This window comes from Petromyzon marinus, chromosome 69 (genome assembly GCF_048934315.1).
Source record: "Petromyzon marinus isolate PM22_M1 ecotype Great Lakes invasive population chromosome 69, UKy_Petmar_22M1.pri1.0, whole genome shotgun sequence".
Taxonomy (NCBI): Eukaryota; Metazoa; Chordata; class Hyperoartia; order Petromyzontiformes; family Petromyzontidae; genus Petromyzon; species Petromyzon marinus.
In genome coordinates this window covers 2,886,088-2,913,288 of record NC_133735.1, presented here as the reverse complement: position 1 = coordinate 2,913,288, position 27,201 = coordinate 2,886,088, and the positions used below count along the sequence as shown (strand labels likewise).

The 27,201-nt window shown below is 56.5% G+C and overlaps 1 protein-coding gene across 1 annotated transcript in view; it reads right to left on the bottom strand.

Moving 5' to 3' along the window:
- The window catches only part of LOC142906720 (uncharacterized), a 34,784-nt gene extending 11,860 nt beyond the window's left edge, over window positions 1–22,924 (bottom strand). Inside the window, exons 1-10 of the mRNA XM_076055099.1 lie at window positions 21,688–22,924; window positions 15,713–16,240; window positions 11,422–11,519; window positions 10,307–10,829; window positions 8,595–8,794; window positions 6,327–6,409; window positions 6,136–6,160; window positions 5,053–5,207; window positions 3,974–4,029; window positions 2,939–3,071 (exon numbers count right to left, since the gene is read on the bottom strand). Of these exons, the coding sequence (XP_075911214.1) occupies window positions 2,939–3,071; window positions 3,974–4,029; window positions 5,053–5,207; window positions 6,136–6,160; window positions 6,327–6,409; window positions 8,595–8,794; window positions 10,307–10,829; window positions 11,422–11,519; window positions 15,713–15,778 (1,339 nt within the window). The 5' untranslated portion in view covers window positions 15,779–16,240; window positions 21,688–22,924. The remainder of the gene's footprint in view (window positions 1–2,938; window positions 3,072–3,973; window positions 4,030–5,052; window positions 5,208–6,135; window positions 6,161–6,326; window positions 6,410–8,594; window positions 8,795–10,306; window positions 10,830–11,421; window positions 11,520–15,712; window positions 16,241–21,687) is intronic.
- Between the last annotated feature and the right edge of the window lie 4,277 nt (window positions 22,925–27,201).

The following is a 27,201-nucleotide window of genomic DNA, read 5'->3' as shown; positions in this document are numbered from 1 at the left end:
AAGGCATGGGCCAGATCAGCTCAATAACAACGGTAGGAGGCTGCTAGATTTTTGTGCAGCCCATGGGCTTGTAATTACCAACACGATGTTCTGGCATCGGCGCATCCACCCAACATCATGGATGCATGCCGGGTCCAAGCAAGAACATCTGCTGGACTACATAGTGATGGAACAGCGGATGTGGGCCCATGTCCCTGACACCAGGACCTACCGTGGAGCTGATCTGCCCTCTGAACATTGACTTGTGATCTGTAAGATGCGCCTGCCATTCTTCCATTCCAGTGGTGGGTATACACCCAGGCCCTATTCCAACCTAAGGTGGCCTAGTCTCAGTTAGCTGATGAAAGTTGAAAGCGAGAATTTCATCATCGCTTGCGGCTGGGGTTGGCATCGTCCCCCACCCCTCCTGACGTCGAGGGTAAATTGGCGAGGTTTAGGACAGTGACTCATGCAGCTGCAATGGCTGCTTTGGGGACGCGGTCCAGACCGCCCCACAGACCCTGGCTGACAGAGGAGATGTTCAGGATGGTTGAGAAAAAGCGACAGGCCCACTCTCATTGGCTACAGCATCCCACGTCAAAGAATGAGGAGGCTTACAGCAGCCTTCGCTCAGAGGTTTGGAGAGCCGTGAGGTGCTGCAAGGATGGGTGGTGGTCGTGGGTTGCTGAGGAGATGGAGTCTGCCTCAGTGGCCCGCGATCACAAATCCCGATTTAACTCCATCAAAAAAGTAACCTGCAGCGCCACACCTATTATCATCATTAGGGAAAAAAAACGGTGTTCCAATCTCCGACCCCCAGGAACAGGTTTGCAGATTTGCTGAGCATTTCTGTGAGGTCCTGGGGGAGGGGAAATCCCTCAGCCAGGAAAACATTGTGGAACAAAGTGGGGATGATCCTGCTGAGGCTGTGGTGCCTCAAATTTCGGAAGAAGAAGTCACCCCCTGTGAGTGGCTGGCTGAGGTGCCATCTGTTGAGGAAGTACTGAAGGCGATCCAGAGTCTGAGACCAGGAAAGGCAGCGGGCAGAGATGATCTCCCAAGCGAAATATTGAGGGAGGGTGGCGTTTGTGCACAGACTGCCCTATATGACATCATAACAACAGTCTGGACCACTGGACGGGTTCTGTAGGATTGGAAGGATGCGCTGGTATCCCCCTCTTTAAGAAGGGGGACCGCACAGACTGTAACAACTACAGGGGCATCTCACTCCTCAGTGTGCCGGGAAAGGTCTTGGCAAGGATTATTCAACATCGCCTCGCCAGGCACGCTGAGGAGAGGCTTGCGGAGCCCCCATGCTGTTTCAGGAAAGGGCGGTCCTGCACAGATGCCATATATTCTGTCCGTCTGCTACAGCAGAGGTGTAGGGAATTCCAACAAGACCTACGTCTCTGCTTTATTGACCTGGTCAAGGCCTATGATACCATCAGTAGGCCTGGGCTCTGGGTTGTTGTTCGTGCTTTTGGAGTCCCTGACCCTCTGCTCACGGTCATTAAGGACCTTCATGATGGTGAGCGGGCCCGGGTAAAACTACGTGGCCGGGAGTCAGAGCCATTCCCTGTACACCTTGGGGTGCGACAGGGATGTCCTCTGTCTCCCACATTATTTAACATCTATTTTGACCACGTAGTTCGTGAAGCCTTCAATAGCTGTACCGGGGGAATCTCCATATGGTACAGATATAATGAGAGGCTGATCGATGCCCGGGTGTGGTCAAGGGATGGCTCCCTAATGCTCAACCACGTTATGTATGCCGATGATTTGGTAATAGCTGCTCATTCAGAGGTGGAGTTGGAGACGCTGCTGCTGAGACTGGAGCGTGACACTAAGAGATGGGGCCTTACCATCAGCCCCACCAAAACTAAGCACCTGCCTGGGTATTTTGTACCATCGGACACTCCACCCCCACAACTCCCAATCGGTGATGGGCAGTTGTGGAGAGAGTGGAGAGTTTCCCATACCTGGGCAGTGTGCTTATGACTGGCTCCAGTTTAACAGCAGAGGTCTCACTCTGAATCAGTCGAGCGGCAATATCTTTTCATCGGTTGCGTAACGCTGTGTGAAAGCTACCTGGTCTGTCGCTCCGCACTAAGCTTCAGGTCTTCTCGGCCACGGTCATTCCCTCCCTTCTCTACGCTTGCGAAACGTGGACCCCCCTAATGGACCATCTTTGCCGATTGGAAACATTTAGGCTGGCCTGCCTACGATCCATCCTGGGTTTAACCAGACTGGATTGTGCGAGGAGCTCACAAATCCTTGAAAGATCTGGGCAAGGTCCCATCGGTGAGCTCCTCCGGCGGGCAAGGCTGCGATGGCTGGGTCATGTAGCCCGCATGCCCAGCCACCGCATGCCGAAACAGCTTTTGTTCGGCCGGATTGAGGGGGCTAAGCGGGCGCGGCACGGGCTAGAGAAGAGATGGAGTGATGTGGTACAGGAGGACGTGGAGCTGAGTGGACTTGCCGATGACTGGTACCAGCGGTGTCAAGATCGGCCTCTGTGGAGGAGGCTCGTGAAGGATGCTACTGGGCAGTTGGAGGCAGTCGCCCTCCAACAACAACGGAGGGCGGAGGAGCGACGCTCACAACAACGGGCGGAGCGCCGGGTGGCTAAAGCACAGCAGGTTGGCACAGTAGGGGGCACAGGTGGTACATCAGCCAGTCATCTCAGTCAGTCGACCCGTGGCACCTGGGTCTGCCCCGTGACCTCCTGCCAACGGGCGTTCGACACTTCACGTGGCCTCAGGGTGCACATAGCCTGGCACAAGCGTCGTGGTGACGTCACCGCCACTTAGTGGCGAGTGGCGGTTGTTGTTGTTGTTACCTGGACAAGGTGTGTAAGTAAAGGTGTGTGTGTGTGTGTAGGTGTGTGTGTAGGTGTGTGTAGGTGAGTGTGTAGGTGAGTGTAGGTGTGTGTGTGTGTAGGTGTGTGTGTGTGTGTTACCTGGACAAGGTGTGTAAGTAAAGGTGTGCTGCTCGTGGCTGGACCCCGCGGGGCTCGAGATGTGTATGAGCGTCGTCACCGGCTCCGTGATGTGCGGGTCGCGGAACGGAGGAACCCGCACGACGAGGTGATTCTGCAAAGGTAAAGGCAGTGGCGTACCAGGTAGCCTCTTCGTGGACTGTTGGGGCAAGTGCTGTTCGCGATCGCAACACGAAGACAAAGATAAGCACATGCAAAGATGCACCGTGTAGCCCTTGGACAGACTGTTGGGCAAGTGCTTGTTAGCGAGCGGAACCTATCAAGGCCGGCAACGGCGTACGAGCGGGGCGTGGATGGACAACACCACCCCCGCCCGGCCGCCTTTGTCTTCCCAGTGGGTGATATTTTTACACAACACACCGGGTAACTCATTTGAGGCTGAGTCAATCTAGGGGAGGCCCATGACCGGTTCAGATAATCGTCCACCGGTGTTGGCCGTGAGCGGGAATCAAACTCGGGTCTTCAAGTTTCAAGCGCACAGCAGGTTACAATCACATTCACACACTGCCAGGTAATTACAAATACAAATGTGCCCCAGGTAGCATTTTAAATGACTCTTTGGGCAAGTGCTGGTAAGGATCTATGTGATGAGTCTATAGGTGTCTGTGTGAGTCTATGGGTCTCTGTGTGATGAGTCTATGGGTGTCTGTGTGAGTCTATGGGTCTCTGTGTGATGGGTCTATGGGTCTCTGTGTGGTGAGTCGATGGGTCTCTGTGTGAGTCTATGGGTTTCTGTGTGATGGGTCTATGGGTGTCTGTGTGATGAGTCTATGGGTCTCTGTGTGATGAGTCTATAGGTGTCTGTGTGAGTCTATGGGTCTCTGTGTGATGAGTCTATGGGTCTCTGTGTGATGAGTCTGTGGGTCTCTGTGTGGTGAGTCTATGGGTCTCTGTGTGATGAGTCTACGGGTCTCTGTGTGGTGAGTCTATGGGTCTCTGTGTAATGAGTCTATGGGTGTCTGTGTGGTGAGACTATGGGCCACTGTATGCACGCACCTGGTGGAAGAACTCGTGGTTTATCTGGGCATCTGCTTGCCATGAGACAGATCCATCTGAGAAGTGGAAGGGGATCTGGGATATATTAAGAGAGCACAGAAGCACAGTACAACGCCGCAAAATCTGACCCGCCAGAGTGCGGGATGGGCGCAGAACAGAGAGTCATTGTGACACTCACACAGAGACCCACAGACTCACCACCACACAGAGACTCACAGACTTACTACACAGAGACCCATAGACTCACCACACAGACTCACCACCACACAGAGACCCACAGACTCATCACACAGAGACCCACAGACTCACCACACAGAGACCCACAGACTCACCACACAGACTCACCACCACACAGAGACCCACAGACTCATCACACAGAGACCCACAGACTCACCACACAGAGACCCACAGACTCACCACACAGACTCACCACCACACAGAGACCCACAGACTCACCACCACACAGAGACCCACAGACTCACCACACAGAGACCCACAGACTCACCACCACACAGAGACCCACAGACTCACCACCACACAGAGACCCACAGACTCACCACACAGAGACCCACAGACTCACCACCACACAGAGACTCACAGACTCACCACACAGACTCACCACCACACAGAGACCCACAGACTCACCACCACACAGAGACCCACAGACTCACCACACAGAGACCCACAGACTCACCACCACACAGAGACCCATTGACTCACCACACAGATACCCACAGACTCACCACCACACAGAGACCCATAGACTCACCACACAGAGATCCATAGACTCACCACACAGAGACCCATAGACTCACCACACAGACTCACCACCACACAGAGACCCACAGACTCACCACCACACAGAGACCCACAGACTCACCACCACACAGAGACCCACAGACTCACCACCACACAGAGACCCACAGACTCACCACCACACAGAGACCCACAGACTCACCACACAGAGACCCATAGACTCACCACACAGACTCACCACCACACAGAGACCCACAGAGACCCACAGACTCACCACACAGAGACCCACAGACTCACCACCACACAGAGAACCACAGACTCACCGGGAGCGACCTCCTGGAAGATCACTCTCGTGCCCTTGAGGAAGTTCTTCCCGAACAGGAACATCTCCTCGCCCCCCCGCCCCCCCCTCCCCCCCCATCCGCCGGGCACGAGGCCAGCGACTTGCGCAGGAGCTCGGGGACTCCGGCCAGCTGGGCTGGACGGGGGAGGGGGAGGGGGGAGAGGGGGAGAGGGGGGAGGGGGGAGGGAGAGGGGGGAGAGGAGAGGGGGGAGAGGGGAGAGGGGGAGAGGGGAGAGGGGGAGAGGGGGAGGGGGGAGGGAGAGGGGGAGAGGAGAGGGGGGAGGGGGGAGGGAGAGGGGGGAGGGGAGAGAGGGGAGGGGGGAAGGGGGGAGGGGGGAGGGGGGAGGGGAGAGGGGGGAGGGGGGAGCGGGGAGGGGGGAGAGGGGAGGGGGAGGGGGGAAGGGGGAGGGGGGGAGGGGAGAGAGGGGAGGGGGGAGGGGAGAGAGGGGAGGGGGGAGGGAGGAAGGGGGGAGGGAGGGGGGAGGGGGAGGGGAGAGAGGAGAGGGGGGAGGGGGGAGGGGGGAGGGGGGAGCGGGGAGGGGGGAGGGGGGAGAGGGGAGGGGGAGGGGGAAGGGGGAGGGGGGGAGGGGGGAGGGAGAGAGGAGAGGGGGGAGGGGGAGGCGGGGAGGGGGAGGGGGAGGGGGGGAGGGGGAGGGGGGAGGGGAGAGGTTAGAAGGGGGAAGGGGGGAGAGGGGGGAGAGGGGAGGGGGGAGGGGGGGAGGGGGGGAGAAGGGGGAGGGGGGAGGGGGAGGGGGGAGTGGGGAGGGGGGAGAGGGGAGGGGGGAGGGGGGAAGAGGGGAGGGGGGAGGGGAGAGGGGAGGGGGAGTTGAGGGGGGGGGGGGAGAGGGGAGGGGGGAGGGGAGAGGGGGGAGGGGGAGAGGGGAGGGGGGATGGGAGGGGAGAGGGGAGGGGGGAGGGGGGAGGGGAGAGGGGAGAGGGGGGAGGGGAGAGATGGGGAGATGGGGGGTTACCGCTCCCTCCCTCCCTCACTCCACCTCTCCTTCACCCCCCCACTCACTACACCCACCCCCCCACTCACCCGGCCCCCCACCCCCCCCCTCACCACACAGGATGGGCGTGGACACCGCCTGCAACGTGACGATGGTCCCGTCAGCGCGTGCGACGTTGACTCTGAAGACGAGGCGCGCGCGGGCGCTGCGCCCCTTGGCGCCGCCCCCCCCACCCCCCCCCGCCGCCGCCCCCCACCCCGGCGGGCGGGGGGTGGGGGGCCGGCGGGGGGGGGGCGGCCGCTGCCCCCCTCCCTGCTGGCCCCACCGCCGCCGACCCGCGCCTGAACGTCCACGTTCCGCAGCTTCAGGATGCCCACGCAGTCCATCCTGGGGGGGGGGGGGACGGAGGCAGCAGCAGTAGGAGGAGAAGCAGCAGTAGGAGCAGCAGTAGGAGCAGTAGGAGCAGCAGCAGAAGGAGGAGAAGCAGCAGCAGTAAGAGCAGCAGTAGGAGCAGTAGGAGCAGCAGTAGGAGCAGCAGTAGGAGAAGAAGCAGCAGTAGGAGCAGCAGTAGGAGCAGCAGTAGGAGAAGCAGTAGGAGAAGAAGCAGCAGTAGGAGCAGCAGTAGGAGCAGCAGTAGGGGAAGAAGCAGCAGTAGGAGCAGCAGTAGGAGAAGCAGTAGGAGAAGAAGCAGCGGCAGGAGGAGAAGCAGCAGTAGGAGCAGCAGTAGGAGGAGGAGCAGTAGAAGCAGCAGTAGGAGAAGCAGTAGGAGAAGAAGCAGCAGTAGGAGCAGCAGTAGGAGCATCAGCAGTAGGAGCAGCAGTAGGAGAAGCAGTAGGAGCAGCAGTAGAAGCAGCAGTAGGAGAAGCAGTAAGAGCAGCAGTAGGAGCATCAGCAGTAGGAGCATCAGCAGTAGGAGGAGCAGTAGGAGAAGCAGTAGGAGCAGCAGTAGGAGAAGCAGTAGGAGAAGAAGCAGCAGTAGGAGCAGCAGCAGTAGGAGAAGAAGCAGCAGTAGGAGGAGGAGAAGCACTAGTAGGAGCAGCAGTAGGAGCAGGAGCAGCAGCAGTAGGGGCAGCAGCAGTAGGAGCATCAGCAGTAGGAGGAGCAGTAGGAGGAGCAGTAGGAGCAGCAGTAGGAGAAGCAGTAGGAGCAGCAGTAGGAGCATTAGCAGTAGGAGGAGCAGTAGGAGGAGCAGTAGGAGCAGCAGTAGGAGAAGCAGTAGGAGCAGCAGTAGGAGCAGCAGTAGGAGAAGAAGCAGCAGTAGGAGAAGCAGTAGGAGAAGAAGCAGCAGTAGAAGCAGCAGTAGGAGAAGCAGTAAGAGCAGCAGCAGTAGGAGCATCAGCAGTAGGAGCATCAGCAGTAGGAGGAGCAGTAGGAGAAGCAGTAGGAGCAGCAGTAGGAGAAGCAGTAGGAGAAAGAAGCAGCAGTAGGAGCAGCAGCAGTAGGAGAAGAAGCAGCAGTAGGAGGAGGAGAAGCACTAGTAGGAGCAGCAGTAGGAGCAGGAGCAGCAGCAGTAGGGGCAGCAGCAGTAGGAGCATCAGCAGTAGGAGGAGCAGTAGGAGGAGCAGTAGGAGCAGCAGTAGGAGAAGCAGTAGGAGCAGCAGTAGGAGCAGCAGTAGGAGAAGAAGCAGCAGTAGGAGAAGCAGCAGTAGGAGGAGAAGAAGCAGTAGGAGGAGAAGCACTAGTAGGAGCAGCAGTAGGAGCAGCAATAGGAGCAGGAGCAGCAGCAGTAGGGGCAGCAGCAGTAGGGGCAGCAGCAGCAACAGCAGTAGGGAGACTTAATAGAGGCAGCAGCAGCAGCTCCATGGCCACGTGGAGTGGTGGTGGTGGTGGAGGTGGTGGAGGTGGTGGACGTGGTGGTGGTGGTGGTGGAGGTGGTGGTGGAGGTGGTGGTGGTGGAGGTGGTGGAGGTTGTGGTGGAGGTGGTGATGGTGGAGGTGGAGGTGGTGACGACACTACTGGACTCGCAGCTCCTCGCGAGGCCGAGCGGTGTGACGCCACCGCTCGGCCTCGCCACCCACCGCTCGGACTCGCGAGCTGGCGGTGTGACGAGCCGCCCCTCCGCCGCCCCCTTCCCCGGCGTTTTGGCATGACGTTTTGGTATGACGTTTTGGTATGACGTTTTGGTATGACGTTTTGGTATGACGTTTTGGTATGACGTTGGCGTGACGTTTTGGTATGACGTTTTGGTATGACGTTTGGTATGACGTTTGGCATGACGTTTTGGTATGACGTTTTGGTATGACGTTTTTTGGTATGACGTTGGTATGACGTTTGGTATGACGTTTGGTATGACGTTTTGGTATGACGTTTTGGTGTGACGTTTTTGGTATGACGTTTTTGGTATGACGTTTTGGGTATGACGTTTTGGTATGCCGTTTTGGTATGACGTTTTGGTATGCCGTTTTGGTATGCCGTTTTGGTATGCCGTTTTAATATGACGTTTTGGTATGACGTTTTGGTATGACGTTTTTGGTATGACGTTTTGGGTATGACGTTTTTGGTATGACGTTTTTGGTATGACGTTTTTGGTACGACGTTTTCGGTATGACGTTTTTGGTATGACACCGCTCACCGCATGCTCATGGCGCCGGCGTGCGGGCGCATGGGCGCCGAGATGACGGTGGTGGTGCCCACGCGCAGCTCACGGCAGGCCCCCGTGGAGCGCCCCGTCACGCGGCAGCTCTGGTAGCACGGGTGGGGACGCGGGCGGGTCGAGTCGACCCCCACGAACACGAGGACGTCCACGGGGCGGGGCGGGTAGCAGCCCAGCAGCTGCGGGGGGGGGGGGTGGGGGGTGGGTGTGGGGGGGGGGGGGGGGGGGGGTGGAGGTGAGACACGTGGGAGAGACACGGGGGGTGAGAGACGGGGGGTGAGACACGGGGGGTGAGACACGGGGGGTGAGACACGGGGAGACACAGGGGGTGAGAGCGGGGGGTGAGAGACGGGGGGTGAGACACGGGGGGTGAGACGGGGGGTGAGAGACAGGGAGACATGGGGGTGAGACATGGTGGTGAGACACGGGGGGGTGAGACACGGGGGGTGAGACACGGGGGGTGAGACACGGTGAGACACGGGCGGTGACAGACACGGGGGGGGGAGACACAGGGAGTGAGAGACGGGGGGTGAGAGACAGGGAGACATGGGGGTGAGACACGGGGGGGTGAGACACGGGGGGTGAGACACGGGCGGTGACAGACACGGGGGGGGAGACACAGGGAGTGAGAGACGGGGGGTGAGAGACAGGGAGACATGGGGGTGAGACACGGGGGGGTGAGACACGGGGGGTGAGACACGGGCGGTGACAGACACGGGGGGGGAGACACAGGGGGTGAGACACGGGGGGTGAGAGACGGGCGGTGACAGACACGGGGGGGAGACACGGGGGGTGAGAGACGGGGGGTGAGACACGGGAGTGAGAGAAGGGGAGACACGGGGGTGAGAGACGGGGAGACATGGGGGGTGAGAGACGGGTGGTGAGACACGGGGAGACACGGGGGGTGAGACACGGGGAGACACGGGAGGGTGAGTGGGTAAGTTAGTGAGTGTGTGTGTGGGTGAGTGAGTGGGTGAGTGAGTGTGTGTGTGTGAGTGAGTGGGTGATTGAGTGAGTGAGTGTGTGAGTGAGTGGGTGAGTGAGTGGGTGAGTGAGTGTGTGTGGGTGAGTGAGTGGGTGAGTAAGTTAGTGAGTGTGTGGGTGAGTGGGTGAGTAAGTTACTGAGTGAGTGGGTAAGTCGGTGAGTGAGTGGGTGAGTGGGTGGGTGGGTGAGTGAGTGGACGGATGTGTGAGTGAGTGGGTGAGTGAGTGGATGAGTGGAGTGGATGAGTGAGTGGATGAGTGCGTGGTTGGGTGAGTGAGTGGGTGAGTGAGTGAGTGACGGGGTGAGCGAGTGGATGAGTGGGTGACCGGATGAGTGAGTGCGTGGGTGACCCGGTGAGCGAGTGGTGAGTGAGTGTTTGGTTGAGTGACCCGGTGAGCGAGTGGATGAGTGCGTGGATGGGTGAGTGAGTGGGTGGGTGAGTGAGTGACGGGGTGAGCGAGTGAGTGAATGGATGAGTGACTGGGTGAGTGAGCGAGTGAGTGCGTGGATGGGTGAATGAGTGGGTGAGTGAGTGAGTGACCGGGTGAGCGAGTGGTGAGTGAATGAGTGGGTGGGTGACCCAGTGAGCGAGTGGATGAGTGCGTGGATGGGTGAGTGAGCGGGTGAGTGGTTGAGTGAGTGACCGGGTGAGTGAGCGAGTGAGCGCGTGGGTGTAAGGGTGCTACCCCCCTCGCCCCATGCTCACCGTCACGGCGGGGTATCCCTGCTGGCTCTGGTCCCTGACGGCACCGCGGCTGCCCTCGGTGAGGTACCGCGCCCGGTACTGCTGCTCAGGCTGTGCCGTCACCACCAGCTCCATGCCGTCGGCGCGCGACGGGCACGGCCAGCACAGCGACGGCATCGCCGACAGCGGCGGCGGTGCCACCAGCGGCGGTGCCGGCGGTGTCACCAGCGGCGGTGCCGGCGGCGACACCAGCGGCGGTGCCGGCGGTGTCACCAGCGGCGGTGTCACCAGCGGCGGTGCCGGCGGTGTCACCAGCGGCGGTGCCGGCGGTGTCACCAGCGGCGGTGTCACCAGCGGCGGTGCCGGCGGTGTCACCAGCGGCGGTGCCGGCGGTGTCACCAGCGGCGGTGTCACCAGCGGCGGCGTCACCAGCGGCGGTGTCACCAGCGGCGGTGCCGGCGGTGTCACCAGCGGCGGCGTCACCAGCGGCGGCGCCGACGCTGCCGTTAGCGTCGGCGGTGGCGGCGAGGGCGAGAAGCCGCTGCTGCTGGGAGGACGAGGATGCCATGAGGGTTGTTGTTGTTGTTTTTGTTGTTGTTGTTGTTGCTGGAGGGTAACGGGGGGATGTGGTGTGCCGGGTGCCTGGAGGATTGCATCGCCTCCCACTCCTCTCTTCAGGAATTGGCTGCACTCTCTTGAGGAGTCCACCTCAGGAGTCACACACTCTTAAGGAGTCCCCCAAGGACTAGACCACCCCGTGGGGTCCCCCACGGACTAGACCATCCTGTGGAGGTGTCCCACGGACTAGACCATCCTGTGGAGGTGTCCCACGGACTAGACCATCCCGTGGAAATTCCCCACGGACTAGACCATCCCGTGGGGGTTCCCCAAGGACTAGACCACCTGGTAGGGATCCCCCACGGACTAGACCACCCCGTGGGGGTCCCCCACGGACTAGACCACCCCGTGGGGGTCCCCCACGGACTAGACGACTCCGTGGGGGTGCCCCACGGACTAGACCACCCCGTGGGGGTCCCCCACGGACTAGACCACCCCGTGGGGAGACAGAGGCCAGGCCGCCTTTGTCTCCCCCCGTGCCGATGAGTGGCGAAGGGGCAATGCAATTTCAACCTCACCCGCGCTGCGATTGGTCGACTCGCCGCTGTCCCGGTGCATTGTGGGAGGAGGAGGAAGTGCTGCCCCCATCGTCGCCGTAGCTCTGGCCGAACGCCAGCTGGGCGCAGGGAGACAGATTGGCATTGCCCATAGGTTAGCATTGCCCATAGACTAACATTGCCCATAGACTAACATTGCCCATAGATTAACATTGCCCATAGGTTAACATTGCCCATAGACTAACATTGCCCATAGGTTAACATTGCCCATAGACTAACATTGCCCATAGATTAACATTGCCCATAGGTTAACATTGCCCATAGACTAACATTGCCCATAGGTTAACATTGCCCATAGGTTAACATTGCCCATAGGTTAGCATTGCCCATAGACTAACATTGCCCATAGACTAACATTGCCCATAGATTAACATTGCCCATAGGTTAACATTGCCCATAGACTAACATTGCCCATAGGTTAACATTGCCCATAGACTAACATTGCCCATAGGTTAGCATTGCCCATAGACTAACATTGCCCATAGGTTAGCATTGCCCATAGGTTAACATTGCCCATAGGTTAACATTGCCCATAGGTTAACATTGCCCATAGGTTAACATTGCCCATAGGTTAACATTGCCCATAGGTTAACATTGCCCATAGGTTAACATTGCCCATAGGTTAACATTGCCCATAGGTTAACATTGCCCATAGGTTAACATTGCCCATAGGTTAACATTGCCCATAGGTAAACATTGCCCATAGATTAACATTGCCCATAGACTAACATTGCCCATAGATTAACATTGCCATAGGTTAACATTGCCCATAGATTAACATTGCCCATAGATTAACATTGCCCATAGATTAACATTGCCCATAGGTTAACATTGCCCATAGGTTAACATTGCCCATAGGTTAACATTGCCCATAGACTAACATTGCCCATAGGTTAACATTGCCCATAGATTAACATTGCCCATAGATTAACATTGCCCATAGATTAACATTGCCCATAGGATAACATTGCCCATAGGTTAACATTGCCCATAGGTTAACATTGCCCATAGGTTAACATTGCCCATAGGTTAACATTGCCCATAGGTTAACATTGCCCATAGGTTAGCATTGCCCATAGACTAACATTGCCGATAGACTAACATTGCCCATAGGTTAGCATTGCCCATAGACTAACATTGCCGATAGACTAACATTGCCCATAGGTTAACATTGCCCATAGGTTAACATTGCCCATAGGTTAACATTGCCCATCGACTAACATTGCCCATAGGTTAACATTGCCCATAGGTTAACATTGCCCATAGGTTAGCATTGCCCATAGACTAACATTGCCCATAGACTAACATTGCCCATAGATTAACATTGCCCATAGGTTAACATTGCCCATAGACTAACATTGCCCATAGGTTAACATTGCCCATAGACTAACATTGCCCATAGGTTAGCATTGCCCATAGACTAACATTGCCCATAGGTTAGCATTGCCCATAGGTTAACATTGCCCATAGGTTAACATTGCCCATAGGTTAACATTGCCCATAGGTTAACATTGCCCATAGACTCACATTACCCATAAACTCACATTACCCATAGACTCACACTACCCATAGACTCACATTGCCCATAGACTTACACTACCCATAGACTCACATTACCCATAGACTCACACTACCCATAGACTCACATTACCCACAGACTCACATTACCCATAGACTCACATTGCCCATAGACTCACACTACTCATAGACTCACATTACCCATAGACTAACACTACCCATAGACTCACATTACCCATAGACTCACACTGCCCATAGACTCACACTGCCCATAGACTCACACTACCCATAGACTCACATTACCCGTAGACTCACACTACCCACAGACTCACACTACCCATAGACTCACATTACCCATAGACTCACATTACCCATAGACTCACATTACCCATAGACTCACATTGCCCATAGACTCACATTACCCACAGACTCACATTACCCATAGACTCACGTTACCCATAGACTAACACTACCCATAGACTCACACTACCCATAGACTCACATTACCCATAGACTCACACTGCCCATAGACTCACACTACCCATAGACTCACATTACCCACAGACTCACATTACCCACAGACTCACATTACCCATAGACTCACATTACCCGTAGACTCACACTACCCATAGACTCACACTACCCATAGACTCACACTACCCATAGACTCACACTACCCATAGACTCACATTACCCATAGACTCACATTACCCGTAGACTCACATTACCCACAGACTCACATTACCCATAGACTCACATTACCCATAGACTCACATTACCCGTAGACTCACACTACCCATAGACTCACATTACCCATAGACTCACATTACCCATAGACTCACATTACCCACAGACTCACATTACCCACAGACTCACATTACCCATAGACTCACATTACCCATAGACTAACATTACCCATAGACTCACACTACCCATAGACTCACATTACCCACAGACTCACATTACCCATAGACTAACACTACCCATAGACTCACACTGCCCATAGACTCACATTACCCATTGACTCACATTACCCATATCAGTGGGGTAATTCAGCGAGGTATCGGTGGAGTATCGGTGGAGTATCGGTGAAGTATCGGTGGTGTATTGGTGGAGTATTGGTGGAGTATTGGTGGTGTATTGGTGGAGTATCGGTGGTGTATCGGTGGTGTATCGGTGGAGTATTGGTGGAGTATTGGTTGTGTATCGGTGGAGTATTGGTTGTGTATCGGTGGTGTATTGGTGGAGTATCGGTGGAGTATTAGTTGTGTATCGGTGAAGTATTGGAGAAGTATCGGTGAAGTATCGGTGAAGTATTGGAGAAGTATCGGTGGAGTATCGGTGGAGTATCGGTGGAGTATCGGTGGAGTATCGGTGGAGTATCGGTGGTGTATTGGTTGTGTATTGGTGAAGTATTGGTGGTGTATTGGTGGAGTATTGGTGGAGTATCGGTGGTGTATTGGTGGAGTATTGGTGGAGTATCGGTGGAGTATCGGTGAAGTATCGGTGACGTATCGGTGGTGTATCGGTGGAGCATTGGTGGTGTATTGGTGGAGTATTGGTGGTGTATTGGTGGTGTATTGGTGGAGTATTGGTGGAGTATTGGTTGTGTATCGGTGGAGTATCGGTGGTGTATTGGTGGAGTATTCGTGGAGTATCGGTGGAGTATCGGTGAAGTATCGGTGAAGTGTCGGTGGTGTCTCGGTGGAGTATTGGTGGTGTATCGTTGGTGTATTGGTGGTGTATTGGTGGTGTATTGGTGGAGTATTGGTGGAGTATTGGTTGTGTATTGGTGGAGTATTGGTGGAGTATCGGTGGAGTATTGGTGAAGTATCGGTGACGTATCGGTGGTGTATCGGTGGAGCATTGGTGGTGTATTGGTGGAGTATTCGTTGAGTATTGGTGGAGTATTGGTGGAGTATCAGTGGTGTATCGGTAGAGTATCGGTGGAGTATTGGTTGTGTATCGGTGAAGTATCGGTGAAGTATTGGTTGTGTATTGGTTGTGTATCGGTGAAGTATCGGTGGTGTATCAGTGGAGTATTGGTGAAGTATCGGTGAAGTATTGGTGGAGTATCAGTGGAGTATCGGTGTTGTATCGGTGAAGTATTGTTTGTGTATCGGTGAAGTATTGGTGGAGTATCGGTGTTGTATCGGTGGAGTATCGGTGGTGTATTGGTTGTGTATCGGTGGAGTATCGGTGAAGTATCGGTGTTGTATTGTTGGAGTATTGGTGGAGTATTGGTGGTGTATCGGTGACGTATCGGTGGAGTATCGGTAGAGTATTGGTGGAGTATTGGTGTAGTGGTTGTGTATTGGTTGTGTATTGGTGGAGTATCGGTGTTGTATTGGTGGAGTATTGGTTGTGTATTGGTGGTGTACTGGTGGTGTATTGGTTGTGTATTGGTGGAGTATTGGTGGAGTATTGGTTGTGTATTGGTGGAGTATTGGTGAAGTATTGGTGAAGTATTGGTGAAGTATTGGTGTTGTATCGGTGGAGTATCGGTGTTGTATTGGTGGAGTATCAGTGGAGTATTGGTGAAGTATTGGTGGAGTATTGGTGGAGTATTGGTGTTGTATTGGTGTTGTATCGGTGTTGTATTGGTGGACTATTGGTGTTGTATTGGTGGAGTATTGGTTGTGTATTGGTGGTGTATTGGTGGAGTATTGGTGTTGTATTGGTGGAGTATTGGTGGAGTATTGGTGGAGTATCGGTGTTGTATCGGTGTGGCTACCTGCATTGCCCCGTGGCTGGATGTTTGTGTCCAGTCCTGCTGCACCTCCTCACATCGCTCTGCCATCACCAGGAGGGAGCAGGGAGGGTGGGGCAGGGTGGAGCAAGGTGGAGCAGGGTGGGGCAGTAGGGAGTAGGGTGGAGCAGGGTGGAGAAGGGAGGGTGGAGCAGGGTGGAGCAGTAGGGAGTAGGGTGGAGCAGGGTGGAGCAGGGTAGAGCAGGGAGGGTGGAGCAGGGTGGAGCAGGGAGGGAGTAGGTGGAGCAGTAGATAGCAGGGAGGGAGTGGGAGGGAGAAGGTGGAGTAGGTGGACCAGGGAGGGAGCGGGTGGAGCAGTAGGGAGCAGGGAGGGAGCAGGTGGAGCAGTAGGGAGCAGGGAGGGAGTGGGAGGGAGCAGGTGGAGCAGGGTGGAGCAGGTGGAGCAGGGTGGGAGTAGGTGGACCAGGTGGAGCAGGGTGGAGCAGGTGGACCAGGGTGGGAGTAGGTGGATCAGGTGAAGCAGGAGGCGGCTCAGGGTTCGTCAGCTGCCACCTGTGCCGGATGGGGAGTTGATGGATCAGAGTTCACATTTGGAACTCACTCACTCTGCTCACTCACTCATCCACTCACTCACTCACTCACCCACTCATCCACTCACCCACTCACTCACTCACCCACCCACTCACTCACCCACTCACCCACTCACTCACTCACCCACCCACTCACTCACCCACTCATCCACTCACCCACTCACTCACCCACTAACTCACCCACTCACTCATCCACTCATCCACTCACTAACCCATTCACTCATCCACTCACCTACTCACTCACCCACTCACTCATCCACTCACACACTCACCCACTCACTCATCCACTCACCCACTCACTCACCCACTCACTCACCCACCCACTCACTCACTCACCCACCCACTCACTCACTCACCCACTCATCCACTCACCCACTCACTCACCCACTCACTCACCCACTCATCCACTCACATACCCATTCACTCATCCACTCACCTACTCACTCACCCACTCACTCATCCACTCACACACTCACCCACTCACTCATCCACTCACCCACTCACTCACCCACTCACTCACCCACCCACTCACTCACCCACCCACTCACTCACTCACCCACTCATCCACTCACCCACTCACTCACCCACTCACTCACCCACCCACTCACTCACTCACTCGCCCACTTACTCACCCACCCACCCACTCACTCACCCACCACTCACCCACTCACTCACCCACCCACTCACTCACCCATTCACTTATCCACTCACCCACTCACTCACTCACCCACCCATTCAGTCACTCACTCACACACACACTCACCCACCCACTCTGCTCATTCACTCACCCACTCACTCACCCACTCACCCACTCACTCACTCACTCACCCACTCACCCACTCACCCACTCACTCACACACTCACTCACCCACCCACCCACCCGCTCACTCTGCTCATTCACTCACCCACTCACTCACTCACCTTCTCAATCACCCATTCACTCACCCACTCACTCACCCACTCACCCACTCACTCACTCACACACTCACCCACTCACTCACACACTCACTCACTCACTCACCCACCCACTCACTAACTCACCCACTCAATCACCCGCCCACTCACCCGCTCACTCACCCACCCACTAACTCACCCGCTCACCCACTCGCTCACCCTCTAACTCAGTCACCCACCCACCCACTCACCTGCTCACCCACTCGCCCACCCACTCACCCACTCACTCACCAACTCACCCACTCACACACTCACTCACCCCCTCACTCACCCGCCCACTCACCCGCTCACTCACTCACCCACCCACTCACTCATCCGCCCACCCACTCACTCACGCGCTCACCCACTCGCCCACCCACTCACCCACTGACTCACCAACTCACTCATCCACCCACCCACTCACTCACCCACCTACTCACTCACTCACCCACGCACCCACTCACCCACCCACTCAATCACTCGTTCACCCACTCGCTCACCCTCTAACTCACTCACTCACCCACCCACCTACTCGCTCACCCTTTAACTCACTCCCTCACCCACTCACTCACCCTCTAACTCACTCATGCACCCACTCACTCACCCACCCACTCACTCACCCACTCGCTCACCCTCTCACCCTCTAACCCACTCACCCACCCACCCACTCACTCACCCTCTCACCCTCTAACTCACTCACCCACCAACCCACTCACCCTCTCACCCTCTAACTCACTCACCCACCCACTCACCTGCTCACCCTCTAGCTCACTCACCCACCCACTCACCCACCCACTCACCCTCTAACTAACTCACCCACCTACCCACCCACCTGCTCACCTTCTAACTCACTCACCCACTCACCCTCTAACTCACCCACCCACCCACTCACCTGCTCACCCTCTAACTCACTCACCCACCCACTCACCTGCTCACCCTTTAACTCACCCACCCACCCACCCACTCACCCTCTAGCTCACCCACCCACCCACTCACCTGCTCACCCTCAAGCTCACCCACCTACTCACTCACCTGCTCACCCTCTAACTCACTCACCCACCCACCCACTCAACTGCTCACCCTCTAACTCACCCACCCAACCACCCACTCACCCTCTCACCCTCTAACTCACCCACCCAACCACTCACCTGCTCACCCTCTACCTCACTCACCCACCCACTCACCTGCTCACCCTCTAACTCACTCACTCACCCACCCACCCACTCACCCACCCACCCACTCACCTGCTCACCCTCCAGCTCACTCACCCACCCACTCACCTGCTCATCCTTTAACTCACCCACCCACCCACTCACCCACTCACCCTCTAACTAACTCACCCACCTACCCACCCACCTGCTCACCCTCTAACTCACTCACCCACTCACCTGCTCACCCTCTAGCTCACTCACCCACCCACTCACCTGCTCACCCTCTCACCCTCTAACTCACTCACCCACCCACTCACCTGCTCACCCTCTAACTAACTCACCCACCCACCCACTCACCCTCTAACTCACCCACCCACCTGCTCACCCTCTAACTCACTCACCCACCCACCCACTCACCCTCTAGCTAACCCACCCACCCACTCACCTGCTCACCCTTTAACTCACCCACCCACCCACTCACCCTCTAACTCACTCACCCACCCACTCACCTGCTTACCCTCTAGCTCACTCACCCACCCACTCACCTGCTCACCCTCTAGCTCACTTAACCACCCACTCACCTGCTCACCCTTTAACTCACCCACCCACCCACCCACTCACCCTCTAGCTCACCCACCCACCCACTTGCTCACCCTCTAGCTCACCCACCCACCCACCCACTCACCCTCTAGCTCACCCACCCACCCTCTAGCTCACCCACCCACCCACCTGCTCACCCTCTAGCTCACCCACCCACCCACTCACCCTCTAGCTCACCCACCCACCCACCTGCTCACCCTCTAGCTCACTCACCCACCCACTCACCTGCTCACCCTCTAACTCACTCACCCACCCACTCACTCACCCACCCACTCACCTGCTCACCCTCTAACTCACCCACTCACCCACCCACCCACTCACCCTCTAGCTCACCCACCCACTCACCCTCTAGCTCACCCACCCACCTGTTCACCCTCTAACTCACTCTTTAACTCACCCACTCACCCACTCACCCTCTAGCTCACTCACCCACCCACCCACCCACTCACCCTCTAGCTCACTCACCCACCCACCCACCCACTCACCCTCTAGCTCACTCACCCACCCACTCACTCACCCACCCACTCACCTGTTCAATCTCTAACTCACCCACCCACCTGCTCACCCTCTAGCTCACTCACCCACCCACCCACCAACTCACTCACCCACTCACCCTCTAACTCACCCACCCATCCACTCACCCTCTAGCTCACCCACCCACTCACCTGCTCACCCTCTAACTCATTATCTCACCCACCCACTCACTCACCCTCTAGCTCACCCACCCACCCACCAACTCACCCACCCACCCACTCACCCTCTAACTCACCCACTCACCCTCTAATTCACCCACCCACCCACTCACCTGCTCACCCTCTAACTCACCCACCCACCCACTCACCCTCTAGCTCACCCACCCACCCATCTGCTCACCCTCTAGCTCACTCACCCACTCACCCACTCACCCTCTAGCTCACTCACCCACCCACTCACTCACCCTCTAGCTCACTCACCCACCCACCCACTCACCCTCTAGCTCACTCACCCACTCACCTGCTCACCCTCTAACTCACTAACTCACCCACCCACTCACTCACCCTCTAACTCACCCACCCACCCACTCACCCTCTAGCTCACCCACTCACCCTCTAGCTCACTCACCCACCCACTCACTCACCCTCTAGCTCACTCACCCACCCACCCACTCACCCTCTAACTCACTCACCCACCCACTCACCCTCTCACCCTCTAGCTCACTCACCCACCCACCCACCTGCTCACCCTCTAGCTCACCCACCCACTCACCCTCTCACCCTCTAGCTCACCCACTCACCCACCCACTCACCCTCTCACCCTCTAGCTCACTCACCCACCCACCCACCTGCTCACCCTCTAGCTCACCCACCCACTCACCCTCTCACCCTCTAGCTCACTCACCCACCCACCCACCTGCTCACCCTCTAGCTCACCCACCCACTCACCCTCTCACCCTCTAGCTCACTCACCCACCCACCCACTCACCCTCAGGCTCACCCACCCACCCACCCACTCACCCTCTAGCTCACTCACTCACCCACCCACTCACCCTCTAGCTCACTCACCCACCCACCCACCTGCTCACCCTCTAGCTCACCCACTCACCCACCCACTCACCCTCTCACCCTCTAGCTCACTCACCCACTCACCCACCCACTCACCCTCTCACCCTCTAGCTCACTCACCCACCCACCCACCTGCTCACCCTCTAGCTCACCCACCCACTCACCCTCTCACCCTCTAGCTCACTCACTCACCCACCCACTCACCCTCTCACCCTCTAGCTCACTCACCCACCCACCCACCTGCTCACCCTCTAGCTCACCCACCCACTCACCCTCTCACCCTCTAGCTCACTCACCCACTCACCCACCCACTCACCCTCTCACCCTCTAGCTCACTCACTCACCCACCCACCCACTCACCCTCTAGCTCACCCACCCACTCACCCTCTCACCCTCTAGCTCACTCACCCACTCACCCACCCACTCACCCTCTCACCCTCTAGCTCACTCACTCACCCACTCACCCTCTCACCCTCTAGCTCACCCACCCACTCACCCTCTCACCCTCTAGCTCACTCACCCACCCACCCACCCACCTGCTCACCCTCTAGCTCACTCACCCACCCACTCACCCTCTCACCCTCTAGCTCACTCACCCACTCACCCACCCACTCACCCTCTAGCTCACTCACTCACCCACTCACTCACCCTCTCACCCTCTAGCTCACTCACCCACTCACCCACCCACTCACCCTCTAGCTCACTCACTCACCCACTCACTCACCCTCTCACCCTCTAGCTCACTCACCCACCCACTCACACTCTCACCCTCTAGCTCACTCACCCACCCACCCACCTGCTCACCCTCTAGCTCACCCACCCACTCACACTCTCACCCTCTAGCTCACTCACCCACCCACCCACCTGCTCACCCTCTAGCTCACTCACTCACCCACTCACCCACTCACTCACCCTCTCACCCTCTAGCTCACTCACTCACCCACTCACCCACCCACTCACCCTCTAGCTCACTCACCCACCCACCCACCTGCTCACCCTCTCACCCTCTAGCTCACTCACCCACCCACCCACCTGCTCACCCTCTAGCTCACTCACCCACCCACCCACCCACTCACCCTCTCACCCTCTAGCTCACTCACCCACCCACCCACCTGCTCACCCTCTAGCTCACCCACTCACCCACCCACTCACCCTCTAGCTCACCCACTCACCCACCCACTCACCCTCAGGCTCACTCCGTGTCCTCTGTTTGGCCCTTCGCGGCGTTCTCCGCTGCACGCGTCTCGCGCTGCGATCTCCACCGCCCCGCCACCCTCTCGTGTCCGGACCTTCCAGTTTGTGCTGCGGGGCCCCGTGTCTGTGAGAGTGTGGGTGGGAGTGTGTGTGAGAGTGTGTGTGTGTGTGTCTGTGTGTCTGTGTGTGTGTGTCTGTGTGTGTGTCTGTGTGTGTGTGTATCTGTGTCTGTGCGTGTGGGAGTGTGTGTCTGTGTGTCTGTGTCTGTGTGTGTGTGTCTGTGTGTGTGTCTGTGTGTCTGTGTGTGTGTGTCTGTGTGTGTGTCTGTGTGTGTGTGTCTGTGTGTGTGTCTGTGTGTGTGTCTGTGTGTGTGTGTCTGTGTGTCTGTGTGTGTGTCTGTGTGTGTGTCTGTGTGTGTCTGTGTGTCTGCGTGTGTCTGTGTGTGTCTGTGTGTGTGTGTCTGTGTGTGTGTCTGTGTGTGTGTCTGTGTGTGTGTGTGTCTGTGTGTGTGTGTCTGTGTGTGTCTGTGAGAGTGTGGGTGGGAGTGTGTGTGAGAGTGTGTGTGTGTCTGTGTGTGTCTGTGTCTGTGTGTGTGTGTCTGTGTGGGAGTGTGTGTCTGTGTGTGTGTGAGAGAGTGTGTGTCTGTGTGTGTGTTGGAGTGTGTGTGTGTCTGTGTGGGAGTGTGTGTCTGTGTGTGTGTCTGTGTGTGTGTCTGGGTGTGTGTCTGTGTGTCTGTGTGTGTGTGTCTGTGTGTGTGTGTCTGTGCGTGTCTGTTTGTCTGTGTAAGTCTGTGTGTGTCTGTGTGTGGGAGTGGTTGTCTGTGTGTCTATGAGAGTGTGTGTGTGTCTGTGTGTGAGAGTGTGTGTGTCTGTGTGTGTGTCTGTGGGAGTGTGTCTGTGTGTGTGTGTCTGTGTGTGTGTGGGAGTGTGTGTCTGTGTGTGTGTCTGTGTGTGTGTGGGAGTGTGTGTCTTTGTGTCTGTTTGTGTGTGTCTGTGTGTGTCTGTGTGTGTGTGTCTATGAGAGTCTGTGTCTGTGTGTGTGTCTGTGTGTGTGTATCTGTGTCTGTGCGTGTGGGAGTGTGTGTCTGTGAGAGTGTGTGTGTGTGTCTGTGTGTGTGTCTGTGTGTGTGTCTGTGTATGTGTCTGTGTGTGTGTCTGTGTGTGTGTCTGTGTGTGTGTCTGTATGTGTCTGTGTGTGTGTCTGTATGTGTCTGTGTGTGTGTGTGTCTGTGTGTGTGTGTGTCTGTGGGAATGTCTGTATGTGTGTCTGTATGTGTCTGTGTGTGTGTGTGTCTGTATGTGTATGTGTGTGTGTCTGTGGGAATGTGTGTACCACAGTGCCGGCCTTCATAGGTGCTGCTCGCTAACAGCACTTGCCCCAACAGTCTGTTACAGGCTACACGGGGGATCTTTGTCTGTACGTGTGTGTTTATATCTGTCATCTGTCAACTGCTGCATTGGGTTTCAACCAGTTTCATCTCAACACCATCACCACCATCACCACCACCACCACTTCCTCCATCACCACCACCACCACCCCATAACCATCCGCACTACCCCCACGACCACCATCACCACTCCGACCACCACCATCCCCACCATTCCCACTACCACCAACCCCACCACCACCATCCCCACCACCACCATCACCACCACCACCACCATCCCCACCAACACCGCCATCACCATCCCCACCACCACCATCACCATCCCCACCACCACCATCACCATCCCCACCACCACCATCCCCACCACCACCATCACCACCATCTCTACCACCACCACCATCACCATCCCCACCACCACCATCCCCACCACCACCATCACCACCATCTCTACCACCACCACCACCATCACCGCAGCCACCACCATCCCCACCAACACCGCCATCACCATCCCCACCACCATCACCACCATCCCCACCACCACCATCCCCACCACCACCATCCCTACCACCACCATCCTCACCACAACCATCCCCACCGCCACCATCCCGATCCATCCCCACCACCACCATCCCCACCACCATCACCATCCCCACCACAACCATCCCCACCATCACAACCACCACCACCATCACCATCCCCACCACCACCATCCCCAGCACCACCATCACCACCACCACTATCCCTACCACCACCATCCCCACCATCCCCACCACCACCATCCCCACCACCACCACCATCCTTACCACCACCATCCCCACCATCACAACCACCACCATCCCCACCATCCCCACCATCACCACCACCACCACCACCACCACCATCCCCACCATCACCATCCCCACCACAACCATCTTCACCACCACCATCCCCACCACCACCACCAACCACACCACCACCATCCCCAGCACCACCACCACCATCACCACTACCATCATCCCCACCACAGCCATCCCCGCCACCACCATCCCCGCCACCACCACCAACCACACCACCACCATCCCCACCACCACCATCACCACTACCACCATCACCACCACCACCATCCCCGCCACCGCCATCCCCGCCACCACCATCCCCACCACCACCAACCACACCACCACCATCCCCAGCACCACCATCACCACCATCCCCACCACCGCCACCACCATCCCCACCACCACCGCTACCAGCATCCCCATTATCCCCGCCACCACCATCCCCACCACCACCACCACCACCATCCCCACCACCACCATCCCCACCACCACCATCCCCACCACCACCACCATCCCCACCACCACCATCCCCACCACCACCACCATCCCCACCACCACCATCCCCGCCACCACCATCCCCGCCACCACCATCCCCGCCACCACCATCCCCACCACCACCATCCCCACCACCATCCCCGCCACCACCATCCCCATCACCACCATTCCCACCACCACCATCACCACCATCACCATCACCACCATCCCCACCACCGCCACCACCATCCCTACCACCACCATCCCTACCACCACCATCACCACCACCACCATCCCCACCATCCCCACCACAACCATCCCCGCCACCACCATCCCCACCACCATCATCACCGCCACCACCACTGCACGTGCAGTGTATACAGTGAGGGAAAAAAGTATTTGATCCCCTGCTGATTTTGTACGTTTGCCCACTGACAAAGCAATGATCAGTCTATAATTTTAATGGTAGGTTTATTTGAACAGTGAGAGACAGAATAACAACAACAAAATCCAGAAAAAACGCATGTCAAAAATGTTATAAATTGTTTTGCATTTTAATGAGGGAAATGAGTATTTGACCCCTCTGCAAAACATGACTTAGTACTTGGTGGCAAAACCCTTGTTGGCAATCACAGAGGTCAGACGTTTCTTGTAGTTGGCCACCAGGTTTGCACACATCTCAGGAGGGATTTTGTCCCACTCCTCTTTGCAGATCTTCTCCAAGTCATTAAGGTTTCGAGGCTGACGTTTGGCAACTCGAACCTTCAGCTCCCTCCACAGATTTTCTCTGGGATTAAGGTCTGGAGACTGGCTAGGCCACTTCAGGACCTTAATGTGCTTCTTCTTGAGCCACTCCTTTGTTGCCTTGGCCGTGTGTTTTAGGTCATTGTCATGGTGAGTGACCTGGTGAGTGAGCTGGTGAGTGACTTGGTGAGTGAGCTGGTGAGTGACCTGGTGAGTGAGACGGTGAGTGACCTGGTGAGTGAGTAGGTGAGTGAGTGAGCTGGTGAGTGACCTGGTGAGTGAGACTGTGAGTGAGCTGGTGAGTGAGTAGGTGAGTGAGTGAGACGGTGAGTGACCTGGTGAGTGAGTAGGTGAGTGAGTGAGACGGTGAGTGACCTGGTAAGTGAGACGGTGAGTGACCTGGTGAGTGAGACGGTGAGTGAGCTGGTGAGTGAGTAGGTGAGTGAGTGAGACGGTGAGTGACCTGGTGAGTGAGTAGGTGAGTGAGTGAGACAGTGAGTGACCTGGTGAGTGAATAGGTGAGTGACCTGGTGAGTGAGTAGGTGAGTGAGCTGGTGAGTGTGTTCGAGGGTTGGCAAGTCAGTGAGCTGGTGAGTGAGTTGTAGAATGAGTGAGTAGGTGAGTGAGCTGGTGAGTGAGCTGGTGAGTGAGCTGGTGAGTGACCTGGTGAGTGAGTAGGTGAGTGAGTGAGACAGTGAGTGACCTGGTGAGTGAGTAGGTGAGTGAGCTGGTGAGTGAGTTGGTGAGTGAGTTGGTGAGTGAGTTGTAGAATGAGTGAGTCGGTGAGTGACCTGGTTAGTGATTCGGTGAGTGAGCTGGTGAGTGACCTGGTGAGTGAGTAGGTGAGTGACCTGGTGAGTGAGTAGGTGAGTGACCTGGTGAGTGAGTAGGTGAGTGACCTGGTGAGTGAGTAGGTGAGTGACCTGGTGAGTGAGTAGGTGAGTGACCTGGTGAGTGAGTAGGTGAGTGACCTGGTGAGTGAGTAGGTGAGTGAGCTGGTGAGTGTGTTCGTGGGTTGGCTAGTCAGTGAGTTGGTGAGTGAGTTGTAGAATGAGTGAGTCGGTGAGTGAGCTGGGGAGTGAGCTGATGAGTGAGCTGGTGAGTGAGCTGGTGAGTGAATAGGTGAGTGAGCTGTCATCGTGTGTGTGACTGAGGGATCTATTGATTCGAGGGATCTCTGCTGATTACGCTATTAGCGCCAAAAGTAAATTAATCGAACCGTTGACTCACGCAGAGACCCACAGACCAAGAGCGACCCATAGACTCACACAGAGACCCAAAGACTAATCACACAGAGACCCACAGACTTACCACACAGAGACTCATAGACCCATCACACGGAGACCCACAGACTCATCAGACAGAGATCCACAGACTCACACAGAGACCCATAGACTCACCACACAGAGACCCACAGACTCACACAGAGACCCATAGACTCACCACACAGAGGCCCATAGACTCACCACACAGAGACCCATAGACTCACCACACAGAGACCCACAGACTCACCACACAGAGACCCACAGACTCACACAGAGACCCATAGCCTCACACAGAGACCCATAGACACACAGAGACCCATGGACTCACACAGAGACCCACAGACTCATCACACAGAGACCCATAAACTCAAACAGAGGCCCATAGACTCATCACGCAGAGACCCACAGACTCATCACACAGATACCCACAGACTCATCACACAGAGACCCATAGACTCACCACACAGAGACCTACAGACTCACCACACAGAGACCCACAGACTCACCACACAGAGACCCACAGACTCACCACACAGATACCCACAGACTCATCACACAGAGACCCATATACTCACCACACAGAGACCCACAGATTCACCACACAGAGACCCACAGACTCAACACACAGAGACCCACAGACTCACCACACAGAGACCCACAGACTCACCACACAGAGACCCACAGACTCAACACACAGAGACCCACAGACTCACCACACAGAGACCCACAGACTCAACACACAGAGACCCACAGACTCACCACACAGAGACCCACAGACTCACCACACAGAGACCCACAGACTCACACAGAGACCCCTAG